Source organism: Euprymna scolopes, chromosome 2 (genome assembly GCF_053919585.1).
Source record: "Euprymna scolopes isolate OS-2025 chromosome 2, ASM5391958v1, whole genome shotgun sequence".
NCBI classification, from domain to species: domain Eukaryota; kingdom Metazoa; phylum Mollusca; class Cephalopoda; order Sepiida; family Sepiolidae; genus Euprymna; species Euprymna scolopes.
In genome coordinates this window covers 101,192,258-101,214,535 of record NC_136483.1, presented here as the reverse complement: position 1 = coordinate 101,214,535, position 22,278 = coordinate 101,192,258, and the positions used below count along the sequence as shown (strand labels likewise).

The 22,278-nt window shown below is 34.7% G+C and overlaps 1 protein-coding gene across 6 annotated transcripts in view; it reads left to right on the top strand.

Moving 5' to 3' along the window:
- Positions 1–22,278, top strand: part of LOC145293376 (glutamate receptor-interacting protein 2-like) — a 535,093-nt gene that overhangs the window by 308,570 nt on the left and 204,245 nt on the right. For 2 of the 6 annotated variants that reach the window (XM_080140015.1, XM_080140013.1), the window contains exon 1: positions 4,003–4,358. The exons of 2 other annotated variants lie outside the window; for them this stretch is intronic. In XM_080140015.1, coding sequence (XP_079996141.1) covers positions 4,046–4,358 — 313 coding nt within the window. In that variant the 5' untranslated portion in view covers positions 4,003–4,045. Of the gene's footprint in view, positions 1–4,002; positions 4,359–22,278 lie in introns of those variants that run through there. 2 more of the 6 variants (XM_080140017.1, XM_080140019.1) reach the window with 2 other exon arrangements.

Below are 22,278 nucleotides of genomic sequence, written 5' to 3'. Positions count from 1 at the left end.
TAAGGACACACATTTATTAATGGAGTGCAAACCATCTGTTAGCTGTGGGTTTACTTGATTCCCACTGCGGCAAAATGTGGCACAAGGCCAAAAGATAAAGAAAAAATAAACAGCTCCCTTGGAAGGGGGGAGACATTCTTGTTGGGTACAAAAATAGTCAACATTTCCCGGTAGGGGTGCTACAGGCGATTGGGAATAAACGACCCCCCCTTAAAAAAAAAATGGATGTAATGTCTTCGAAAATGTATTTCCTAGAAAATACCTCAGCCATGTGTTGTCAACCTTTGGCTTGTTGGAATGATTGCTACAGTAAATTTCAGCTTCTATGAAAACAGCTGCAGAACAGCTGTATATTTTCAGCTTTCTCCTTTATTTCTGAGTAACACTGGGTAGGTACTGATTATATATATATATATATATATATATATATATATATATATATATATATATATATATATATATATTCGTTTTAGAACCATTAATCGGAATCAGAAAAATTGGAAAATTTTTTGCCTATTCTCTGATGCCAAAGACGATTCCTTTAATTATGTTTTTTATTTGTATGTTATTTTTTTTTTATTTGATTTTTGTCTAAACCAAAATCTTCCACAGTTTGTAGTAATGAAAAAATAATAAATATTTATTGATTTTAAATTACCAGTAAAACTAAAACCTATAATTTCAATATTATTTAAGGGAGGGATCATCAGTTGTTTACCATGAAACACTATTCTGGGGATTCAGAAACAATATATACATATATGGAGAGAGATCATTCAAAGACTGTTTCACTGTATCACAGCTCTTCAGTGTGGCTAGACTAACAACTACCTCAAGCCAGGATCGAAATTCGAGCACCTAGGCAACAGTCGGCAAGTGTCCATGCTATCAAATAGAACATACTATTTTCATGGCCAGTCGAGAAAGATACGTCCTCAACACCGTTTAACAGTTTTGGCTATTTTTGAATAAGCTAGACTATGTTATGGTTCTGGGTAGTGCTAGAAGGTCCAATTAGGAAACATTTATCAATCGAGTGCAAACCGTCTGTTAGCTGTGAGTTTACTTAATTCTCACTCTGGCAAGATATGGCACAAGGCCAAAAGATGAGGAAAGACAGCTCCCATGGAGTTGGGGGGAAGCACTCTCATTGGGTACAAAAAATAGTCAGAATTCCACCCATCAAAATTTTTCCATAAAGGGCCCTCGGGCGATTGGAAATTACTGCCTCCTTTTTAAAATAAGGATGTAATGCCTGGGAGAATGCATCTCTTACATCATACCTCAGCTGAACAAAAGAGAGCGAGGTACTGTCAAATTAGCTTCTAGTTTGTTGGAATGATTGCCGCAGCAAACCTTGTTAAACATAAGAATTCCTCTTCTTGATTATACCTTTTGTTATTTATTTTTCATTTCTTTCTCATGATATTTTTTGTGTCAAAATCTAAAAAAAATAAATTAATGTATGTTCCATATGTATCACAAACGTTTTCTATTCTTCGGCGAATCATCTTCAACTAAAAAAAATATATATAAATGTACAAAACGCTGACAAAAAGGAGAAATTTCAACAAGCAGCTTAGATAGAGTGCAAATGAAAATTGAAAAGTTGAAAAGAATGAACCAGTGCAATTCCAGGAGAGACGTTAAAAATTTTAATTCTTGGACATCGGAATTAGCATTAAGTATTAAAAAAATATGAACTGATTAAAAATAAAAAATAAATTAAGATGAATGTATAAAATGTATAACGATTTTTTTTAAATTTTGACCCATTTTTGACCCCTTAAAAACTATTTTAACCGGCAAAAGACCCATAAAAGAGTGGTCCATAAAAAACCCAATCATTTTAGGCCCCTAGCGCTGCTCTGTGACTTTTAATTTTGGAGGAGGTAAAGTTTGAAAATATAGAGACAGACAGACAGACAGACATTTAGTCTTTTATATATTAGATTATATTTGTGTGTATGCATCATTCAATGGTTATATTCAAAATTGTCTGCTTTTTTTTACACTTCCGGTTTCTGCTGTCCATTTTAGCTGGATTATTTGACATGGTCAAGCAGACAAGAAAGCTATTTTCAACATGGAAACAGGGGGCGGGGAACTTTACGTTATCTGAGATATTTAATCAGAAGGAACCATATCTTGCTTGTCACCGTCAGTTGTCATATCTGCAAAACAAAACCTGGAAGTGAAAAAGAGCAGAAAATCTTATTGATAACCCGTTCAAAATATTTTTTTTCTTAATATTTTACAGCATTTTAGACTTGTTACTTGAGTATTAGATAGTATACAATAAAAAATATGCCCGGGCATCACCAGGTTACCTTGCATGCTGCTGATTGCATACAAGCACCATAAAGAAATGATACAATTCAATTAATTTTAATTTAGACTATTATTTTCTTCAAGTACATCTGGTTGAACTTTGTAATCCTTTATTTAATCCATTTGGGGGTAGGTTGTTCTCCTTCCATCAGCCATGACCTGGTAGAAGTTTTTAAATAATTCTTGATATCGCATGTACTAAGAACTGAAACTACAACCGCCATTATATAATTAAGAATTAACTTAAAACTTTACCCCGTCATGTCTGATGGAACAAGAACGATCTACCTCCAATAGATTAAATAAAGCATTTAGTTTGAAATTCCGTACAGATTCTTGAATTGGACAAGATATACCTGAAAAAGGGTAAAATGGTACATCTGTTGAAACAGAATAACATGCAAGATGAGACCGGTAGTCCAGATAATCAAAATTACTAATCATTATCTCAAAAATTCCGAAACGTAATACAAATAGGCGTACAAGTCAGCAAGTTACTATTTTTTCTTTACTTAACTAGCAGGTGGAAGGCGCCTGGCTTTGCCCGGTCGTAAAATACGCTTAAATATATTTTAATTTGTTCTGATTTTGTATATCTTATTAGAGAGTCTTGATTTAAAAAGTAAAAAAAAAAAAAAAGGTATTGGGTGCCAACAGCTAGAATCGAAACCGAAAGCAAAACTGTAGCTTTCAAAGCTGATGACGTTCCCACTGTACCTACGTGACACACATATGACCTGATTAAAAATAAACTAATGTAGAAAATGCATAACGATTTTTTTCAATTTTGACACATTTTTGACCCCTTAAAAACTATTTTAACCAGCTAAAGATCCATAAAAGAACGATCCATAAAAAATCCAATCATTTGAAGCTCTTAGCGCCGCTCTGCGATTTTTAGTTTCGGAAGAGATAGAGTTTGAAAATATGGAGACAGACAGACAGACAGACAGACAGACAGACATAGTAAGTTTTATAAATTAGATTAATTCTTCAGGTTTAAGCATTAGTTTCTCCGGCTCTTTTATTTTTAGAATGAAGTACTCACAGGAGGCACCACATGACGGTTGCCAATACTCCCAATGAAAGCAGTGCAACAGCTTTAGTAAGACTCGAACACAGTGTATCAAGGTCGCAGTTCATGCCAGTAGACAATGCACCACTTCCTGCTGCGATACGAAATCGCTTTTATACTTTTCTATCGTCCAATTCGGTTATGATTAGAATATATACTCTCCATTCTTGCCAAAAGGAATTCACAACGACTGTCCATCAGATATCAAATGACTTTTTGCCGGATCAGTTTGATCTAAATATCGGATTTTTTACGTAGTGAAAAAATCCCCCCCCCCGGTGAATTGTGAAATGAATAGTTGGTTTTTGAAGGAGTGACACATAAGGAAGGAGCATCCCGAATCCCGCTAGATGTGGACATGCCTTATCCATAAAATAAGGAATGAAGGCTAGAACGTCAGATGACGGTATGATTCTCAAACCATTCTGTGATATCACCTCCTTCTTCCTTATGCTTTTTACCCGACCTTAATTTAAAAACATCTGGCCACAAAGAAGTTACTGAAATGCAAAAGAACGTTGAATACAAATACAGCGAATGAAGAAAGACTTATTTTATTTTATTTTACATATATAAAACTGTCCTGTGTTTGTTTCTTCGTTAACTGACACAACTTGGTATATACCTGTACTTGCCTATATGCATTACGCCCGTCCAATATTTTTTCTGAAATCAGCTTGTGATCAAATTACGAACTTGTCACTTTTTTACCGAAAGGAATATACTACGACTGCTTTCCGGATGGTTCCGAATATCCTTTTAACTCTGGAATCTGAACTTTTGTTTCTGAGTCTACGGAGAAACGTGGACCTTACTTTTGGACCTTACGCTCTTCAGCCTGATTGTGAGCCGCTGTTTGTTAAGTCTCCGATCGTGCAGCGAAGGCGAAAGATAAATACAATGTTCTCTTGCATGCAAAGAAGAAATCGGGAGAGTTTCGTAGATGCTGAAGGTAAGCAATGTTCATTATTCGACATTTGGCTGTAATTTTGTTTTCTGTAACCACCATCTAAAATCTCATCGAATAAAATTTTGTTGTTTTTTTTTTATTATCTTTCAAATACTTTAGATTAAGCATGACATTTTCATATACGCCAATAAATCATTGTTAAAATTCTGCCAATATATATAAAAGGAAATAAAAAGATATATATTCAACATTAATGATATACGGTAACCCTTCGCTACTTCGCGGTTCGATTATCACGGATTCGCTACTTCACGGCTTTTTCAATATATTAATATCGAGAATGTTAAGGTTCTTTGATATTTTATACATATGTACGTATTGTAAAGGTTCTATCTCTCTCTCTCTCTCTCTCTCTCTCTCTCTCTCTCTCTCTCTCTCTCTCTCTCTCTGTAATTGTTTAAATTATTTTTTTATTTTAATAATCATTTATTTGTTTAATTTGTAATTTCTTTTTAGAAATCAATTTTTTTTTTACATATGTATGTATGTATGTATTGTTCATAGAAATACCCTTCAACCCCCAGAGGAAGTCAACTCAGTGGAAATTGCTCAATTTGTGTGTCACATCTGCTTCAAGATGTGCACATCTGCGGCGGGAGTGCAGAGTCATCTGAGATGGCATGGATAGCAAGATTGGAAGAACTAAATGTGACGGCGATCATCTGGAAAGATGCAGCAATCACCATGTATTGTACACGTATTGTCACAGTAATTAACTTGTTGCATGTACGTACTTGTTTAATTCTCTAGTGTTACACGTGTATTTATGTATAGTACTTAACTAATATTGTGCTGTACAACCTAACAAGCGTTACAATCTTTCTATCATTATTAATATAGTAATGGGTGGGTTATAAACATTACAAGGATGGTTTTAAACAGCCTATAAATCAATTAAATAAGGTTAAAAAAAAATGGTTTTGTCCTACTTCACGGATTTTTGAATATCTCTACTCGGTCCCTAACTACCATGATATTCGAGGGAATCCAAGACAAAAAAGAAAAATTATTTTTTGCTTAAGTATAACATTTAATTATCTTTTGATTAATCATAATATTTTTATATACGCCATAAATCATTGTTAGAATTCTGTCAATATATAAAAGAAATTAAAAGGATATATATTCAACATTAATAATATGATGCAAGCTAAAAAAAAAAAAAACGATTTATATAGGTTTATTCACAAGAAACGCCATGTATAGAAACATTATCCACTACTAAAAATACAGAAACATTCTCTTCTTCCATATTCTTAGAGACAACGGCACTATCATAACACTAATAAATGGCCTGCAGAGTGTTTAAATCCTAGGTATACTCTGGTGCTACCAGATCATACTTCCTGAAGATACTGGCTTCCTGACCTAAAGGCCCTGTCGGTGGGGCATTAGAATACGCCGACTGCCCCCCTGCAGAGAGTAAAAGTCCCTCAATGGGGGTCCTGGATATGACCTTAAACTATATCCAGTGTTGAGGCCCTAGCTTGTGGGGCTTTGAGGAGTGTGGAGCCACCCTTTAATTACCATTGCTCCCAGGTCCACTCTGACCCGGAGTGGTAGTACCTGTTAGGGTACCCAACTATGGGTTAAATAGAAACCGACGTGAAAGCAACAAATATACTCTATTAAGAAAATTTTTTCTTCAAAATCTTTGGATTCGGCATTAAATAACCCGAAAAGGGTTGATATGCCGTAAAACAAAAACAACCAACCAATCCTGACCTAAAATGCACCAAACATTTATGTTATTGTTTTTTTTTCTCCCTTTCTCTTTGCAAAGGTCAATCATGTAACAAAGACAAAAATTTTTCCTCTACAAAACAAGCAAATCTTATAGCCCTTCTGTTCTCTTCGCACGTTTCCGTAAAAATATGAGAAGAAATAAGGTACTTGTACAGTATTCTACCATTATGAGAAAACAATGAAAAGTCATACAACTCTATTATTTGACGTGATTTTCGGTTCTAAAAACTTTTATATACTTCACAGGTAAGATTTTCTTTGTTTTTCATACGAGTTCTATATCGTGCAAGTACCTTATTTCTTGAGTCGATTTCTGTCCAAGTACCTTATTTCTTATTAGAAATGAAACTCTTCGATTATTTTCTGTAATTTTCTGTTGTTGTAAATATTTGAAGAGAAAAGAACTTTAAGCATAAAACTTTTACCAAAATATGACTGGATTCAACATTAAATAACCCGAAAAGTCAAGCCAAGCCAAGCCTTGCCTTGGGATAATAATAAAATCCATAAATTGAGTACTGAGGACTATGTATGTCCTTTTTTTTTTTTTTTTTTTTACTTTATGGTAAGCAGTTTCTTATGAGAATCCACAGATGCACAGACTGGCATATCCTGATTGAGTCCGTTTCTATTCTTTCCCCAACTTCTTCTTCCGCAGATGGAAGGGCAAAGTTCTTTGTGTGTGCCAGTAATCCTCGTTTGGCCTCAAAGCCTCCGGAATTATCTTGAGGAGGCCAGTGTCTATTATTTGCAGATATTTAATAATATCTATAAATTGGTATTCTTCTGTTATTTCACCGAAGAATCTTCTGAGCGATCAGTACGTTTTGTGAAATAAAAAGAGATAATATATATATATATATATATATATATATATATATATATATATATATATATATAATATAAAGATGAACGTCTGTGTGTGTGTGTGTCTGATCACGAATAGGCTCCTATATGGTTGACTATTATAGAAAACTGATCACATATAATGATAGAAGATATATCGAGGCACAGGAACGGTTATGTTTGATCTGGCATAATGATGATTCATTAAAATTGTGGGGTCTGCGTACGCGCCTGGTCCACAAAGTATGGAAATAAAAAGTTTAAAAATTAAAAACAAAACGTTTACAAGTGTTTTTGATATAGATGTACCTAATAATACTTTGATAAGTATGTTTTAACTTAAATAGGGATGGTATTATAAAATTGTGGGGTCTGCGTTCGCACCTGCCCTCCATAGAATGGAAATAGGCACAAACTTTAATAAAGACTTTTCATATCTATCTGCGTAAGTATATTTTGATAATTATGTTTCAGTTTGAAGAAATATGGTATAATAAAATTATGAGGTGTTCGTTCGCGCCTGACCTCCATAGAATGGAAATATGTCACAAAGTTTAACAAGGTTTTTTAATATAGATCCACAGAATATTGTGATAACTGTTTCAGTGTGAACAGGTATGGTAATAATAAATTATGGGGTTGATCTATTTTATTTTTACTTTCATCATATTTTGCTTTGGTTTCGATGCCTCCAAATTCGAAGCTATCTCTTTACAACCCTTCCTTTTCATAACCTATCATACTTTCATAAATCAGAGTCCATTTTCTGTAGGCCGTTTTTGAACCCAGTCAACGACGGGTACTTTTGCTAGTGTATATATATATATATATATATATATATAGTATGAAATGTAAATTAAATATGTATGTATGTAGATGTATGCACAAACACACGTGTGTGTGTGTATATATATATATATATATATATATATATATATATATATATAATTTATAAAATATATATGGCGATTAAGCTACACTGAATATTCGGCGTTTCATCCACTCTAGGATTCCTCAGGCTTATGCGCCATAAGCCTGAGGAATCCTAGAGTGGATGAAACGGTGAATATTCAGTGTAGCTTAATCGCTATATATATTTTATGAATTACTAACTAGCTCTACCTACGTATTGAGCACTTTTGAAGTAAATACTTAAAGTTTACGCATAAATCTATACTTTCGTACATTAATTTTATGTGAGTAAATGAAGTAGTTATATATATATATATATATAGAGAGAGAGAGAGAGATAGGAGGAGGGAGATATATGTATGTATTTGTGAATTTGCACATATTTTATATGTATGCATTTGTTGTGTGTGTGTATATACATATATATATATATATATATATATATAAATATAATGTTATTTGTTTTTGTTTTTGCAATATGTTTTAAATTAATTAAATTATTTATGAAAGTGCATTTTTACCTAAATGCGAGTTCGGAATAATTTTCCCTTTAACTAATTCGGTATGCCCATATAGGGAGCGGCATTTATATTGTTTTTTGTTTTTTTTGTTTTTTGTTGTTGTTTTTTTTTTTATAATTATTCACTGACATGTGTTTCGTCGTCTACGACTCATCAGTGTGGCTGAATCTAGTGAGATTCGAATCTCGCTAGATTCAGCCAAGTCGTAGATAATGAAACACGTGTGAGTGGATATAAAGAGCAAATAGTTAATAAAACATGTTAAAAACACTTTGAAAAAGAGTTAAAAACATATTTAATCTGAAAAGGAAACACTTAATAAGTGGATAGTCCTTAATCCGCCGAGTTTCGAAGAAATACTTTCCTTCTCATCAGAGGGTAGGAATTAGCAAAATGCGGGATCGGATTTTGCATACAAAAGTATTTGATGAAACTGCAAGTAAGTCCAAGATCTTACGTGATAACAAAAAGTGAAGCAGAGGGAATATGGTGAAGAAAAAGGTGATTTCACCTGAATGGATAGTCTGGTGAAAGGTAAATAATCCAATGACGGTAAAATTCGAAAATATAAATGCAAATTTTATTTTATTTTATATATATATAAAGACTGGGGTAAATCATTTAATTTTTCTACCGCTGTTACATCCCATACAGATAGATAATGTTAATTTATAAATTAAAAAGCATTTCTAAAACTTATCAGACTTTACCTCATTTATTATATATTGCTCTAGATAATCGTATTATGAAAATAATAATACTGACATCCATTAAACTGTATATATATATATATATATATATATATATTTATTTATTTATTTATTTATTTATTTATTATTTTTAAAACAGTAATCTATGTACACGCGTGTTTTGAGGTCGTTACCTCTCGTCAGCGTAGTTCAACTGTTTCTAGGGATCGAACCTCAGACCATGTTTACCACAGTCCGATGCCTTAACCGTTAGGCCACAGACCCTAGATTAATTATACTGTTTTTATTTTTATCGCTTATAAATTTAGATTTGTTATTGTTTTTTCAAGCGATACATACGGTTAATATTGGCTCCGCCTCGAAGCTCATTTTTTTATTTACTTAGAAAGTCGCCCTTTTTTTAATTTGTTTGGACGTATATAACATTTTTATTTATTTATTATTTTTATATATATATATAGTCATCCATATACAGTACTGTTTCGTTGTATCACAACTCATCGGTGTGGATCGAACCTACAGCCATCGCATAATTTCAAGTAAACAATTTACATAGTTACGACAATGACAATACTATTGTTACAGTCAAGTTGTGACATGATGAGTAGGTCAATAGCATAACTGGTCATGTGTTACATAAATGTCTTGAAATGGCACCAGATTGTAACAATAGAATTAGTTACTTAGACGTCTTTTTTGTAAGACTTGAAGAATGAAGGCATACCTGGAATTTGGGTGTGGCCAGTTCCTTCATTCTCTGTGGCTGGCGTCTTCATGTTGGAGTTCCTTTGACTGGAATTGCTGCCGGCACCGTTTCAACATTTAAGGCAAATCAAACAACTCAACACAATTGTAATGCAAATGTGTGTATCTTAACTAGTTTATTTTACAAAATATATGTTACAATATTTTACAATTTAAAAACGAACAACAATTAACAATTAATTTTTAATTATTATCTCTTTAAGCTAACTACTTAGCTACTCTAATACTGAGGGACAGAGGATGCCCCACCCCCATCTCTTTTGCAGAGAGACAAAAAAATACACTTGTAATAGAAAAAAATAATAACCATAAATAGTAAAATGACAAAGATTTTCAACCATTCAGTGACTTTTTGGACAGCGGGTGTGTGTGTGTGTGTGTGTGTGTGTGTGTGTGTGTGTGTGTGTGTGTGTGTGTGTGTGTGTTTGTGTAGGTTGGTGCAAAAATCTGGACTCAAGGAAATTTATTATACAACAATTTACAGTTTACAAATAACAAATGACCTACTTTATAGACAATTTACTACAAAGGATTTCTTATTTTTAACAATTTTGATCATTTAAATATCATATCTAATTTTATTTATTATCTTTTGGATTAGTAAACGTGGCAGGAAAGCCTAAGACTTTTGCACCATCCTGTATATTTCAAATATAAATTTCAATAAAAACACACTGTTCTATTAATCGTTCCAAGGTGCATGACTAGAGCTATAAATACTTTTAATTACGTTTACTGCTTTGAGTGCAGGGAAAAACCTTATTATGAATTCATCGAAAAATCATCTTTCATTATCCATTAGCACAAACAATTGTTTGGGATCATAATGTCCATCACATACGTAATTATCATAGTTATTGCTAGTACGGATTATTAAAAATGTTTTTCCTTGTAGAGGTTGCCATTTATTTGGTTGATATATATATGTGCACTGATTATGATCTACATAAGAAAAATAGATTTATATATATATATATATATATATATATATATATATAATTTTTTTTTTTTTTTACACAGTGATCACCACTTATCAAGGCCCGGAAGCCACTCAGGGATAAGGGTTATTGCAAGTACATTACGTTAGTGTGGAGATTTGATGAAGTGTTTACTTAAGGGGGCGGTTCATTAGGAATTTGTTAACATTGGACTTGAAGACATCCAAGTTGTAGTCCGGTGGGAAGCAGGCAGACGGAACAGAGTTCCACAGGCGTGCAGTTCTAAGAAAGAAGCTTTGTTCATGGAATCCGTGTTTTGATTGAGGCACAGATATAGTGGGGGAAATTTTTCACAGTGGATTCAGCTAGACGGGTGTTTTTCGTGAAAGATTGGCGAGGGGGGACCAGAGATTGGAATTCAGACGAGCACCTGCCATGGAAATAACGATAAAACAAGGATAGACTCGCAACGTCTCTCCTGTGGGAGAGAGGTTGCAGGGTAGAGAAAAGGGCATCCCCCACTAAGCCACGAAGTCTTTTTTGTACTCTGTCAAGGCAGGATAGGCTGTTTTTAGCAGCTCCTGCCCAGATATGGCAACAGTATTCCATCCTTGGACGTACTTGGCTTTTATATAGAGAATTGCATCAGTAGTGAGATATCTTCTGGAGCGGTAGAAGGATCCCACCATCTTTCCAGCGACCTTGGCAACAGACTTGATGTACGTGTTCCATTTCAGATCAGGAGTAAAGGTCAAACCCAGAAGCTTGTCAAAACACGGGGCCTCACCCAGACGAGAGCCATCCATCACAATTGATGCCAGATGGGGATCAGAGCGTTGATGATGTAAGGATAGGAGTTTGGTTTTGGATGCATTAAAGGTAACCAGCCACATCTTCCCCCACTGAACCATGCGCTCGAGATCAGAGGAGAGAGAATCAGAGAGAACTTTGTCATTTACAGCCTTTGATGTGTTGCCGTAGATGGTCGTGTCATCAGCATAGATGTCAACGAATGATTTAAGTATGTGTTTAGGGAGGTCATTGATGTAGATCAGGAAGAGAGTTGGGCCCAGGATTGACCCCTGAGGGACTCCAGCATTTATATTGCAGGCCTCCGATTTTCGTCCATCTACCACTACTCTTATGAGCCTATTGGAGAGAAATGATTTAATTATTGAGAAAACACTTCCAGTCATACCGTAGCTGGAAATCTTGTGAAGTAGACCCTTATGCCATACCTTGTCGAAGGCCTTTGATATGTCGAGCAATTCCCCTAGAAAGGAAGCCTTTGTCAAGAGATTCACTAATCCTGTGGGATATAACCGTCAGCACATCTGCGGTAGATCTTGCAGAGCGGAAACCATATTGTGTGTCACTAAGAAGGTTATTCCTGCTGAGGTGGTTGACTATTTCTCTATTTAATATGGATTCCAGCAACTTACTCATAATACACAGGAGACTTATTGGTCTGTACTGAGAGGGAGATGACTTATCACCTGAATTCTTAAATACAGGGCAAACTGATGAGGTCTTCCAGGGAGTCGGAAAGCACTTCTCCTTAAGGCAGCGCTTAAATAGTTTCGTAAGTATGGGAGCAAGTTCAGGTTGAAGCTTTTTTTACACTATAATTAGGATGCCATCAGGGCCAGTTGCTTTACTGGAATCTAGGTTCTTGATTAGCTTGGTGACCTCATGCACAGATATTTGTATGTTACCTAGCGTGTTCTGTGTTATAGGAAGAAATATGGGGAGTTGATGACCTTAGTCGCATAGGGTAAAATTAGCTGCAAAGTTCTTTGCAAATAGTTTGGCCTTGTCTGACGCTGACGAGATGACCTCTGGTCCATTGATAATGGTTGAGATAGAACGCACACTTCTGTTCAGGATTCTATTTGTTATTTGCCAAAACTGGTGGGAACCAAGCCGCTGATCAGCTACCTTGGATTTAACAGACTGGGCATATAGCTCTCTTGCATTTTTTATTACTCTTTTACAGTGGTTGCTGGCAGTCCTGAAAGCAGCTTTAGTCTCAGTGCATCTATTACGTTGGTAGCTATGGAAAAAGTGATTTCTGTGCACGATAGCAGCAGCACATTCTGGGGAGAACCATGGCTGGCTGTTAGGTTTTTGTTGGAATTTTTTAGATGGTATGAATTGGTCTATGCCTACAATTAACCATTCAGTCAGATCTGATACTATAGAGGACACTTCCTTTTTAAACATGGAATGCTGAGGTAAATCAGATATGAATGTATGGAAGCTATACCAGTCAACCATAGAGTATCGGTATACAGTACGGTGGAGGGGTACGTCTGGGGGCTTCTTACATTTCGCTTTTATCTTAACTGATACGACGGAGTGGTCGGAGGATGCTAGAGGAGAATGAACGGAACATGAACATAGCTCAGGGAAGTTGAGAGAAAAAGGTCTAGGAGGCTTGCATATTGACCGGGTGTATCGGGCACATGGGTGGGTTTGCGAACAATCTGGGTGAGGTCATAAGCAATGGCAAAATCATGACAAAACCTCCCCTCATCATCTGTCTTATTTGAATGGGTCAGCCATTCCACGTTATGGACATTGAAGTCACCACAGATGTGGATGTTAGCCGAGGAATGTGAAGACAGTATGTGGTCTATTTTCTCAGATATGCTCTTAAAGATATTAGCTCTGCTGTTGTGGGGCCTATAGAGGGCAAATATAAATGCAGTGGTGTTAGCAAGTGCAACCCTGAAGCACATATAGGGTAAATTAGGATCTTCTCTAGAGATATCCCTGCCACATGGGAAGCCATCCTTAATGTAGGCACATATTCCATGCCCATGGCGATCTTGGGTGTCAGATTTAGCTGTTAAATTAGGGTATCCGTTAATTATGAACTCATCTAGGGAAGTGGTCGGCTCTATTCCAGTTTCACTTAGAAATAATATGTCTAGTTTCGTCTCCTGTAATTGGGTTTCAACCTCTGGAAGGTTGGAACGTAGACCCCTGATGTTGGAGAAGGAGACCTGGTAGTAGGGGTCTACGTTGGAAGAGTATGGCATCGAGAGGCCCTACCAGAGACTACTGCATGGTCCAGATCCACTCACCAAATGGCAATACAGCAGTCCCAGTACTTTGCGCCTGCTGATAGGACAGCCTCCTTAGTGGTTAATCCAAGGTTCGGGTCCCTGACTATCAAGCGGATAACATCAGCCCAGACAAAACGTTTACCTCCAGCACCCTTACTAGTGACATGGCCACAAGGACAGACAGAGACAGAAAATTTTCCGACATCTCAGACTACTGGTCACCAAGTACTACCGACCTTTAAGCAGCTTTTTCTTCAACCTTTGTCAGAAAAATCACTCATTGAATGAGGACTGAATGACAAAATAGGAGAAGCGAGAGTTACTGGAGCTGCCGATAACACATCCACTGTATTATCTACTCTCGATATATATATATATATATATATATATATATATATATATATATATATATATATATATATAGTAAGTTATAAAATATATATGGCAATTAAGCTACACAGAATATTTTGCATTTCATCCACACTAGAATTCACCAGGTAAACTTTAAGTATTTTCTTCAACAGTACATAGGTAGAACTAGGTAGTAAGTTATAATATATATATATATATATGGCAATAAAGCTACACAGAATATTCCACGTTTCATCCATGCTAGGATTCATCAAGCTTATGCATGTTTACCAGTCCAAAAGATGCATAAGCCTGATAAATCCTAGCATGGATGAAACGCAGAATATTCTGTGTAGCTTAATTGCCATATATATTTTATTACTTACTACCTAGCTCTACCTACGTATTGAGCACTGTTGAAGTAAATACTTAAAGTTTACGCATAAATTTATACTTTTGTATATTAATTTATGTGATTAAATGAAGTAGTGATATATATATATACTAGCAAAAGTACCCGTCGTTGACTGGGTTCAAAAACGGCCTACAGAAAATGGACTCTGATTTATGAAAGTATGATAGGTTATGAAAAGGAAGGGTTGTAAAGAGATAGCTCCGAATTTGGGAGTATCAGAATCAAAGCAAAATATGATGAAAGTAAAAATAAAATAGATAAACCTCATAATTTATTATACCATACCTGTTCACACTGAAACACTTATCACAATATTCTGTGGATCTATATTAAAAAACCTTGTTAAACTTTGTGACATATTTCCATTCTATGGAGGTCAGGCGCGAACGAACACCTCATAATTTTATTATACCATATTTCTTCAAACTGAAACATAATTATCAAAGTATACTTACGCAGATAGATATGAAAAGTCTTTATTAAAGTTTGTGCCTATTTCCATTCTATGGAGGGCAGGTGCGAACGCAGACCCCACAATTTTATTATACCATCCCTATTTAAGTTAAAACATACTTATGAAAGTATTATTAGGTACATCTATATCAAAAACACTTGTAAACATTTTTTTTTTTAATTTTTAAACTTTTTATTTCCATACTTTGTGGACAAGGCGCGTACGCAGACCCCACAATTTTAATGAATCATTATGCCAGATCAAAAATACCCATTCCTGTGTCTCAATACATCTTCTATCATTATATGTGATCAGTTTTCTATAATAGTCAACCATATAGGAGCCTATTCGTGACCAGACACACACACAGACGTCCAGCTTTATATATATATATATATATATATATATATATATAAAGCTGGACGTCTATATATATATATATATATATATATATATATATATATTAACAGTTGTTAACTCTAATCTCTACTATTATATAGAAGGAACTTGTGCATATGAGTGTGTGTGAGAGTTCCCTCTGAACATTGCAACGAGTCAGATGATTTTTTATGAAATTTCACACAAATGTGCTTTATGTATCTGGCAGTGTTTTTAGATAGGTTTTGTATCGGAATGTCATTGATAAATATCGATAATCGAAATAATTCAATAAAAGAAGGAACAAGCGGTTTTGACCAAAGTTAACACCTTACACAGCCTAACATTACAACTGCATTTGAGAAGTTTTATTACCAGACAAGCTGAAAGGCCCCGCATATAGAATCAACAGTAGGTTCTTTGATATGACAGAGGCGCATTCGAAATAACTGCTTCTGTTTAAACCATAATTGCACCGTGACATTTAACGTTTTCATTTTACACTTAAATGCAAGCCATTATCACCGCACAAGCAGTAAAGCCAGACATATAAAATCAACAGTAAATTTTTTGATATGACAGAGGCGCGTTCGAAATGAATGTTTCTGTTCAGAGCGCAATTGAAGCATGATACTTGACATTTACATTTTAAACTTTAATTCAAATCATTATATATAAAAAATAATTTTATAAAATCAACAGTAGATTCTCTACAGTGTAATGTAGAGATACAATGTGTTGTGGACTAAGTCATTATGGGGAGGCATGTGAAACTTCCTCTTGGTGCACTGCGATGGGTCTCCAATTAGAACTGGCAGTCTAGATTGGAAAATGGGCTATTTCACCGATTTCGATGACAATAAAAATATGGGAGTGTGAAACAGTTGTTGATCATTATTCAATCCCGGGCAACCTCGGGTCTCCCTGCTAGTAAGTAATAATGAAAATGACTCCGTAAATGTACACAGCTATTTAAAATTTTATAAAAACTTTTTTTTTTATTTGTGAGATTTTGCTTTTTTTTATGAAAAAAAAAAAAAAAGTATTAATTATCTTAACGACCGACTTCAGATCATCAGTGAATTGCTCCAAAAGTAAATGATTCAAAAAATGTCATGAAAAGAATTGTGTTGTTGTTAGCTTAAATTGGAGTCCATTTAATTTATTTAAAAATACTTAGCTCATTATAATAATATACGGTTTTACATGCTAGCATGTGTTTGGCAACTTCTAAAAATTAACTTCCAAACTAACCTATCTCTGCCTAGGTCTTTACTGCTCCCTCTTTTCCCCAAATCCATCCCTATCACTCCTCGCGTTTTTGTTGGCCTTCCCTTGGCAACTGACCCTGCTACCTCAATTATTTTATAGTGCATTCTCATCCGTTCTTTCAATGTGACCATAGCAACGAAGTCTCCTGTTCTGCATACATCTCTCTATACTGTCCAGATTTAATCTTCCTCTGAGGTCATTAAATCTAAGCCTGTGTATAAGACTCGCAGTAGATCTCATGTAGCACCCATTTATTATGATTTTTCTAACAGAATTTATGAAAAAAAAAAAAAGAAACTCTTTGTACTGTCTGGTCACTTCTGGACTCTTCTTACCCTGCACTATTGCTATCGGTGACTTTTGTTTGTGAGAAGCATTTCGACTAAGTTTGAATTCTTGAGAGAAAAATGTAAACATTTTTTTTTTCCTTTTCATCTTTGTTATGAACAGCTTTTTTATGCTTCAAAATTCTATTCTGGAAGAATTTATTGGAAATTTATTACAGAAGAGTAAACACTAATTATTATGTATGTAGAATGAATAAAAACTATTTAAAAAAAAAATGCCTTCCAATATGCTAATCTTGATGGATTATATCAAAACGAACGAACATATACTACACTGATCTCATCCCCCTATCCCAAAAAAAGGAGGTAAGGCTTGGGAAGAGGATATCATTACAAACGAACATATATTACAACCAAAGGAGGAGATGATGCCTAAAAGGGTGGTATCATAACCACAGAACAGATATTGCACTACATCGTGGAGGAGATAATACCTACGGAGATAGTGGCATAACAATAGAACAGATTACTGCCACCTCAAAGAAGGAGGTAATGTCTGGGATGATACATGACAACAAAGCAGATTCTACTCTCATACTCGTCCCATTAAATAATCAGTTTCAGCCTCGATTCAACCATAGTCTGAAATCCTCAAGGTCGTTGTCTCATCGTTCATCTGGCATAAACCATTAACCTTGTCCTCGAGTGGCCTCTGATTCTTAATAATCAGTAACTTGTTAGTAAAAAAAATCACATTGAATTGAGCATTGAAAGATAGTACAGGTACTAGTATGCGGGAAATTTATTCACTGAGTCCCGTGAAGGTTATCCCACGTGGTTCATGTTAATAAGCCTAGAAAAATCAGGACATGAAAAAAATAAAGACAAGGAAATACTTTTAAGAATAAAAAAATATTGAAATTTTATTGAGGGAAAAAGAAAGCATAAGGGTTGGGGAAAGAAGGCTGCAAAGCTGCAAAGTTCAATTATTGAGAAAAAAGTTTATATGTTCAATTTACAAGAGAAAATACAGTTTATATGTTCACCAATTCGACTGCCAAAAAATGTCCTTATGGCAAGCACTAAAGGCTTAATTAATACTAGAGAGAGAGTACAGAAATAGGAGAAAATTAGAATAAGAGAACTTACTGCGTAAAACAAGATTTCGGTTTTTTTAACCTTTCTTTTTTTATCTTTATATATATGTGTGTGAGTCCTTTTTTTTTTTACATATATATTTTCTTCACGCCACTCCAAATCGATCTGTCCTCACTTCAGTGACAGAATCCTTGAAAGTTCTTTTGAAAACTCAATGTTGTTTGGTAAAACCTTCGTTCGTCCTTCTTGTCAGATGAAATTCTCACTGGTTACAACATGGAAAGACATTTCGGTTTCCACACGCCGACATTTAATCGCATCTCGTGCGTCAAGTTTATAGATCAATTCTTCTTAGAATTGATTCTTTCTTTTCTTTTCGAGTCAACCAACTTGATTCGACTCTTACTGAAACTCTTTATTCATTCCTATGAACAATGAAATAACTTTTACTATTTTTAAGACTTGAATGTCTGAGTAGGACCAGAGCTCGTAACTTGCGTGTTACCCTCGTGGAATCTCTGTCCAAAACTGACTTTCGCTCCGCTCTCTAGTGCACTTGTTGAATTTACGCGGGAAAAATATCTCTTAGTAGAACCAATTGTGGCGTGATTCTTTCAGCAGCAGCAGCAGCTCGTTAAAAAGACGTAAAGTTAAAGAAGGAAAGAAGGGAGGAAAGATAAAAGACAACGACGAAAAGAAGGAAGAAATTAAATTTCTGACAAGTATAGTTTCAGCTTTAGACAGTAACTAAATCCCCATTCATTAGAATACATAAGGCGTTCTTTTTTCATGGCGGAGTATTAGAAATGAACACTTATTTTGTGTGTATTCCGTTTCTATGGATGGCAAGACTTCGAGGAACGATTACTCCAAAGCCTCTGCAATTTATTAAGAATAGCCTTGTCCTTGGGCCATTAGTTAATGGAGTTCTATTGAAAGGATCAACCATTTTGGTTGGTTCTTACACTTGAAAGGGCGTTACCTTTTAACAGCCAATAAGGCTGTCTGTTTGTCCCCCTGACTTCCTTCACAGTTAGTCGGTCGGTCTTGATTTTCCATTACAGAACACTTAGCAACGATTAATCTATTTATAGAATCAGTTCTTTGCCTTCCCCCCCCAATCCCCCATAGTTTTATATTGATTTTTTCTGTTGTGGTGGTGGTGGGAGAAGGTATTGTTAACCTTTCATCTTATTCATACTATTATTTAAGATTTTTTTTTTTCCGTCTGTCATATTTTTTCTTCCATAATATTTTCTTTGTTTGACTATACTGTTTGCTTATACAACATTTTATTAAATATTTCATTAAAAGAAAGAAGAAAAATACGAGTCAATTTCTTTCTTTCTTTCTTAAAAATGGAAGGAAAGAAAAAAAGAAATTGAATCGTATTTTTCTTCTTTCTTTTATTAAAATATTTTGCATTTTTAACGTGTTCTGAAAACAGTTTTAACTGTTTATTCAATGTTTTTAAATACTTACTGATGCTTCCAAGAGCTTTAATACCAATTCCTGTATATTCACATATTCTTATATTATCTGTAAGAACGAATGTAATAATGTAATATTATATAATAAATCTTTATAAATCATCACGTATTTAAGTTTTATAACGGAAGTATACGATGGCATAATCAGGTTGATGCACCAGTTCCGTAAGATCACAAAAGTTAAGTGACGTTGAGTCTGGTCAGTACTAAAATGAGTGACCATTTGGGAATACCAGGTGCTGTATGTGCTCTGCTTGTCTCAACAGGGTTTACAATCGTCCTGAACTTCTCCTTGCCACTGGAATCACGCAGTACCGATTGAAGAGAGGTGCAGTTAGTGATTGCGCAACCTTTGCCTCACAATTACATGTGCAGTAACCCTTATGGGGGTATCTATTGTCTCTCAAGACAGAATGGAGACTATGAAAGTGACCATTTGGGAGTACCAGGTGCTGTATGTGCTTTGCTTATATTGGTATTGTTTCCAGTTATCCTGGATTTCTTCTTATCACTGGATTCAGGCAGTACTGATTCAGGAGAGGTGCGGTTAGAGATTGCTCAACCGTTACCTCACGATTACACGTGCAGAGAGTATCCATTTTCTCTTAAGACTGAACGGAAACCATGAAAATTACTCATGATAAACAATTGATTGTACTGACAGGTCATTGAAGTTACCCCCCCCCCTTTCTATAGGAAATGAGATCAAAAAGTCAACTTTCTGATATGACTAAATTAGTATCTCAAAATTCAGCTGTCGGTAAAGATTAGTTAGTCTATCTTGACACAGTTTTCGTCATGCCAAAAAAAGAAAGTGTTAAAAGCCAACCAATTTCTCTTTCCGGATATAAGCCAAAAAAAAAAAATGCTTCTGGTATTTTTTTTTTAATTTTTTTTTTTATCTTTTTAGAAATCACCCTCACAATTTGCCCCACCCTTCTTTCAACCCAAAGTATCCCAATTTGGAAGGCTGCATGTCCTTCAGTTAAGATTATGCATTTTATATATATATATATATATATATATATATATATATATATATATATATATATATATATATATATGTGTATTTGTGTGTATATATATGTGTTTGTGTGTGTGTATATATGTATATATATGTGTGTGTGTATATATATGTGTGTATATATGTATATATATGTGTGTGTGTATATATGTATATATATGTGTGTATATACATATATATGTGTGTATATATATGTATATATATATGTACGTGTATATATATATATATATATACACGTATATATATATAAACTAGAAGCATCCATTCCAACATGAGGGTAGAATTAAATCCGGAAACAATTTTGCACTACTTTCATATCCCTTACACAGATTAAAATCTAGATATGATAATACTAAACCTTATGTCTAGAATCTGTATTCTGATTTCAGAATCCATTTTACATGATTTTGGATCCTAGAAAATGCCTCAAGTTTAAGGCTTAACCTTAAGGAGTCTTAAGAAGAAATTGAAATTAACAGAATTTTGCTTAGATTGATTAATAACTATGGATCAAATCCAATGCAAATCTAAAATATTTGAATTTTAACACGGAGGGAGGGGGGGGGAGGTTGTGCCTATATTATGCTCCTGAAAACCCCGTTAAAATACTTCAAAGAATCTGACATTTGAGGAATATCTATTAAGTAATGTTTAATGGCTATTGTTGAAATTTCACAAAACTCAGAGCTATCTGAACTCTCATGAAAGGCTTTCACTCTCTCTTTGCCATGCCAGCTAACGGCATTCACCCAAGGCAAGTTAAAGGAGGAAATGCCAAGGGAATATTAAATTCATAAGCGGTCCCCAGTCGCATGTACACCCTGGTCCGGAGAGATGACAATGTTAAGTTTTTGCAGTTCTTGCAGTGAGGTGTTGACATCCTCCTACATACAGCGCCTGGTATTACCAAATTGGTCACCCATCTGGAATTGACTAAGTACAACATTGTTTAACTTCAGTGACCTAACGATAACCTGTGTCAACGTGTTTTGCCATATACTTTTGCCTCCTTTGCATAAATATTTTAAATTAAACATATCCCACATTGATTAAACTAAATCAAACATATCCCACGGTGCCCACCCTTACACCTAGTAGCTGTGTTACAAAATTCATAATGATCGGTTAATTAATTTACGAATGAATCCTATCCATACAAATATATAAAAACCTAAACACTTTATATGCTTTATATATAGATAGATTTTAGGAGGCTTGGAATATTGATAGCATAACATCAGGATTATGTTCTATATGTTGAAATCAGCCCTTTTATGTGGGGATTGCTTTTGTAATAGTACTCCATTACTAATCTAATTTCCTTTCTGATCCATTCCATCCTCTGCATGATCTTTGGTTTGTGTTCATCATGTTTATTTGAAGTTCTCAGAAGTCAAGGGGGCTCCTTCCTGGGGTTAACACTTGATCTCTTTATGAGATACGTAGATATTCAAATATTTCATTAAAGTTCTCCTTTACCTGTGAAACTCTGAGTTAGTAAATTTGTTGACCATGTAAATATTTTATAGTATAGATTTCTTATGGTCTCTTCGTCGTACTGGATTCCAGGACTAGAATTCATCTAGTCCGGTGAAGTATCCAGCTTTGTGTTGTTACTTTGAGG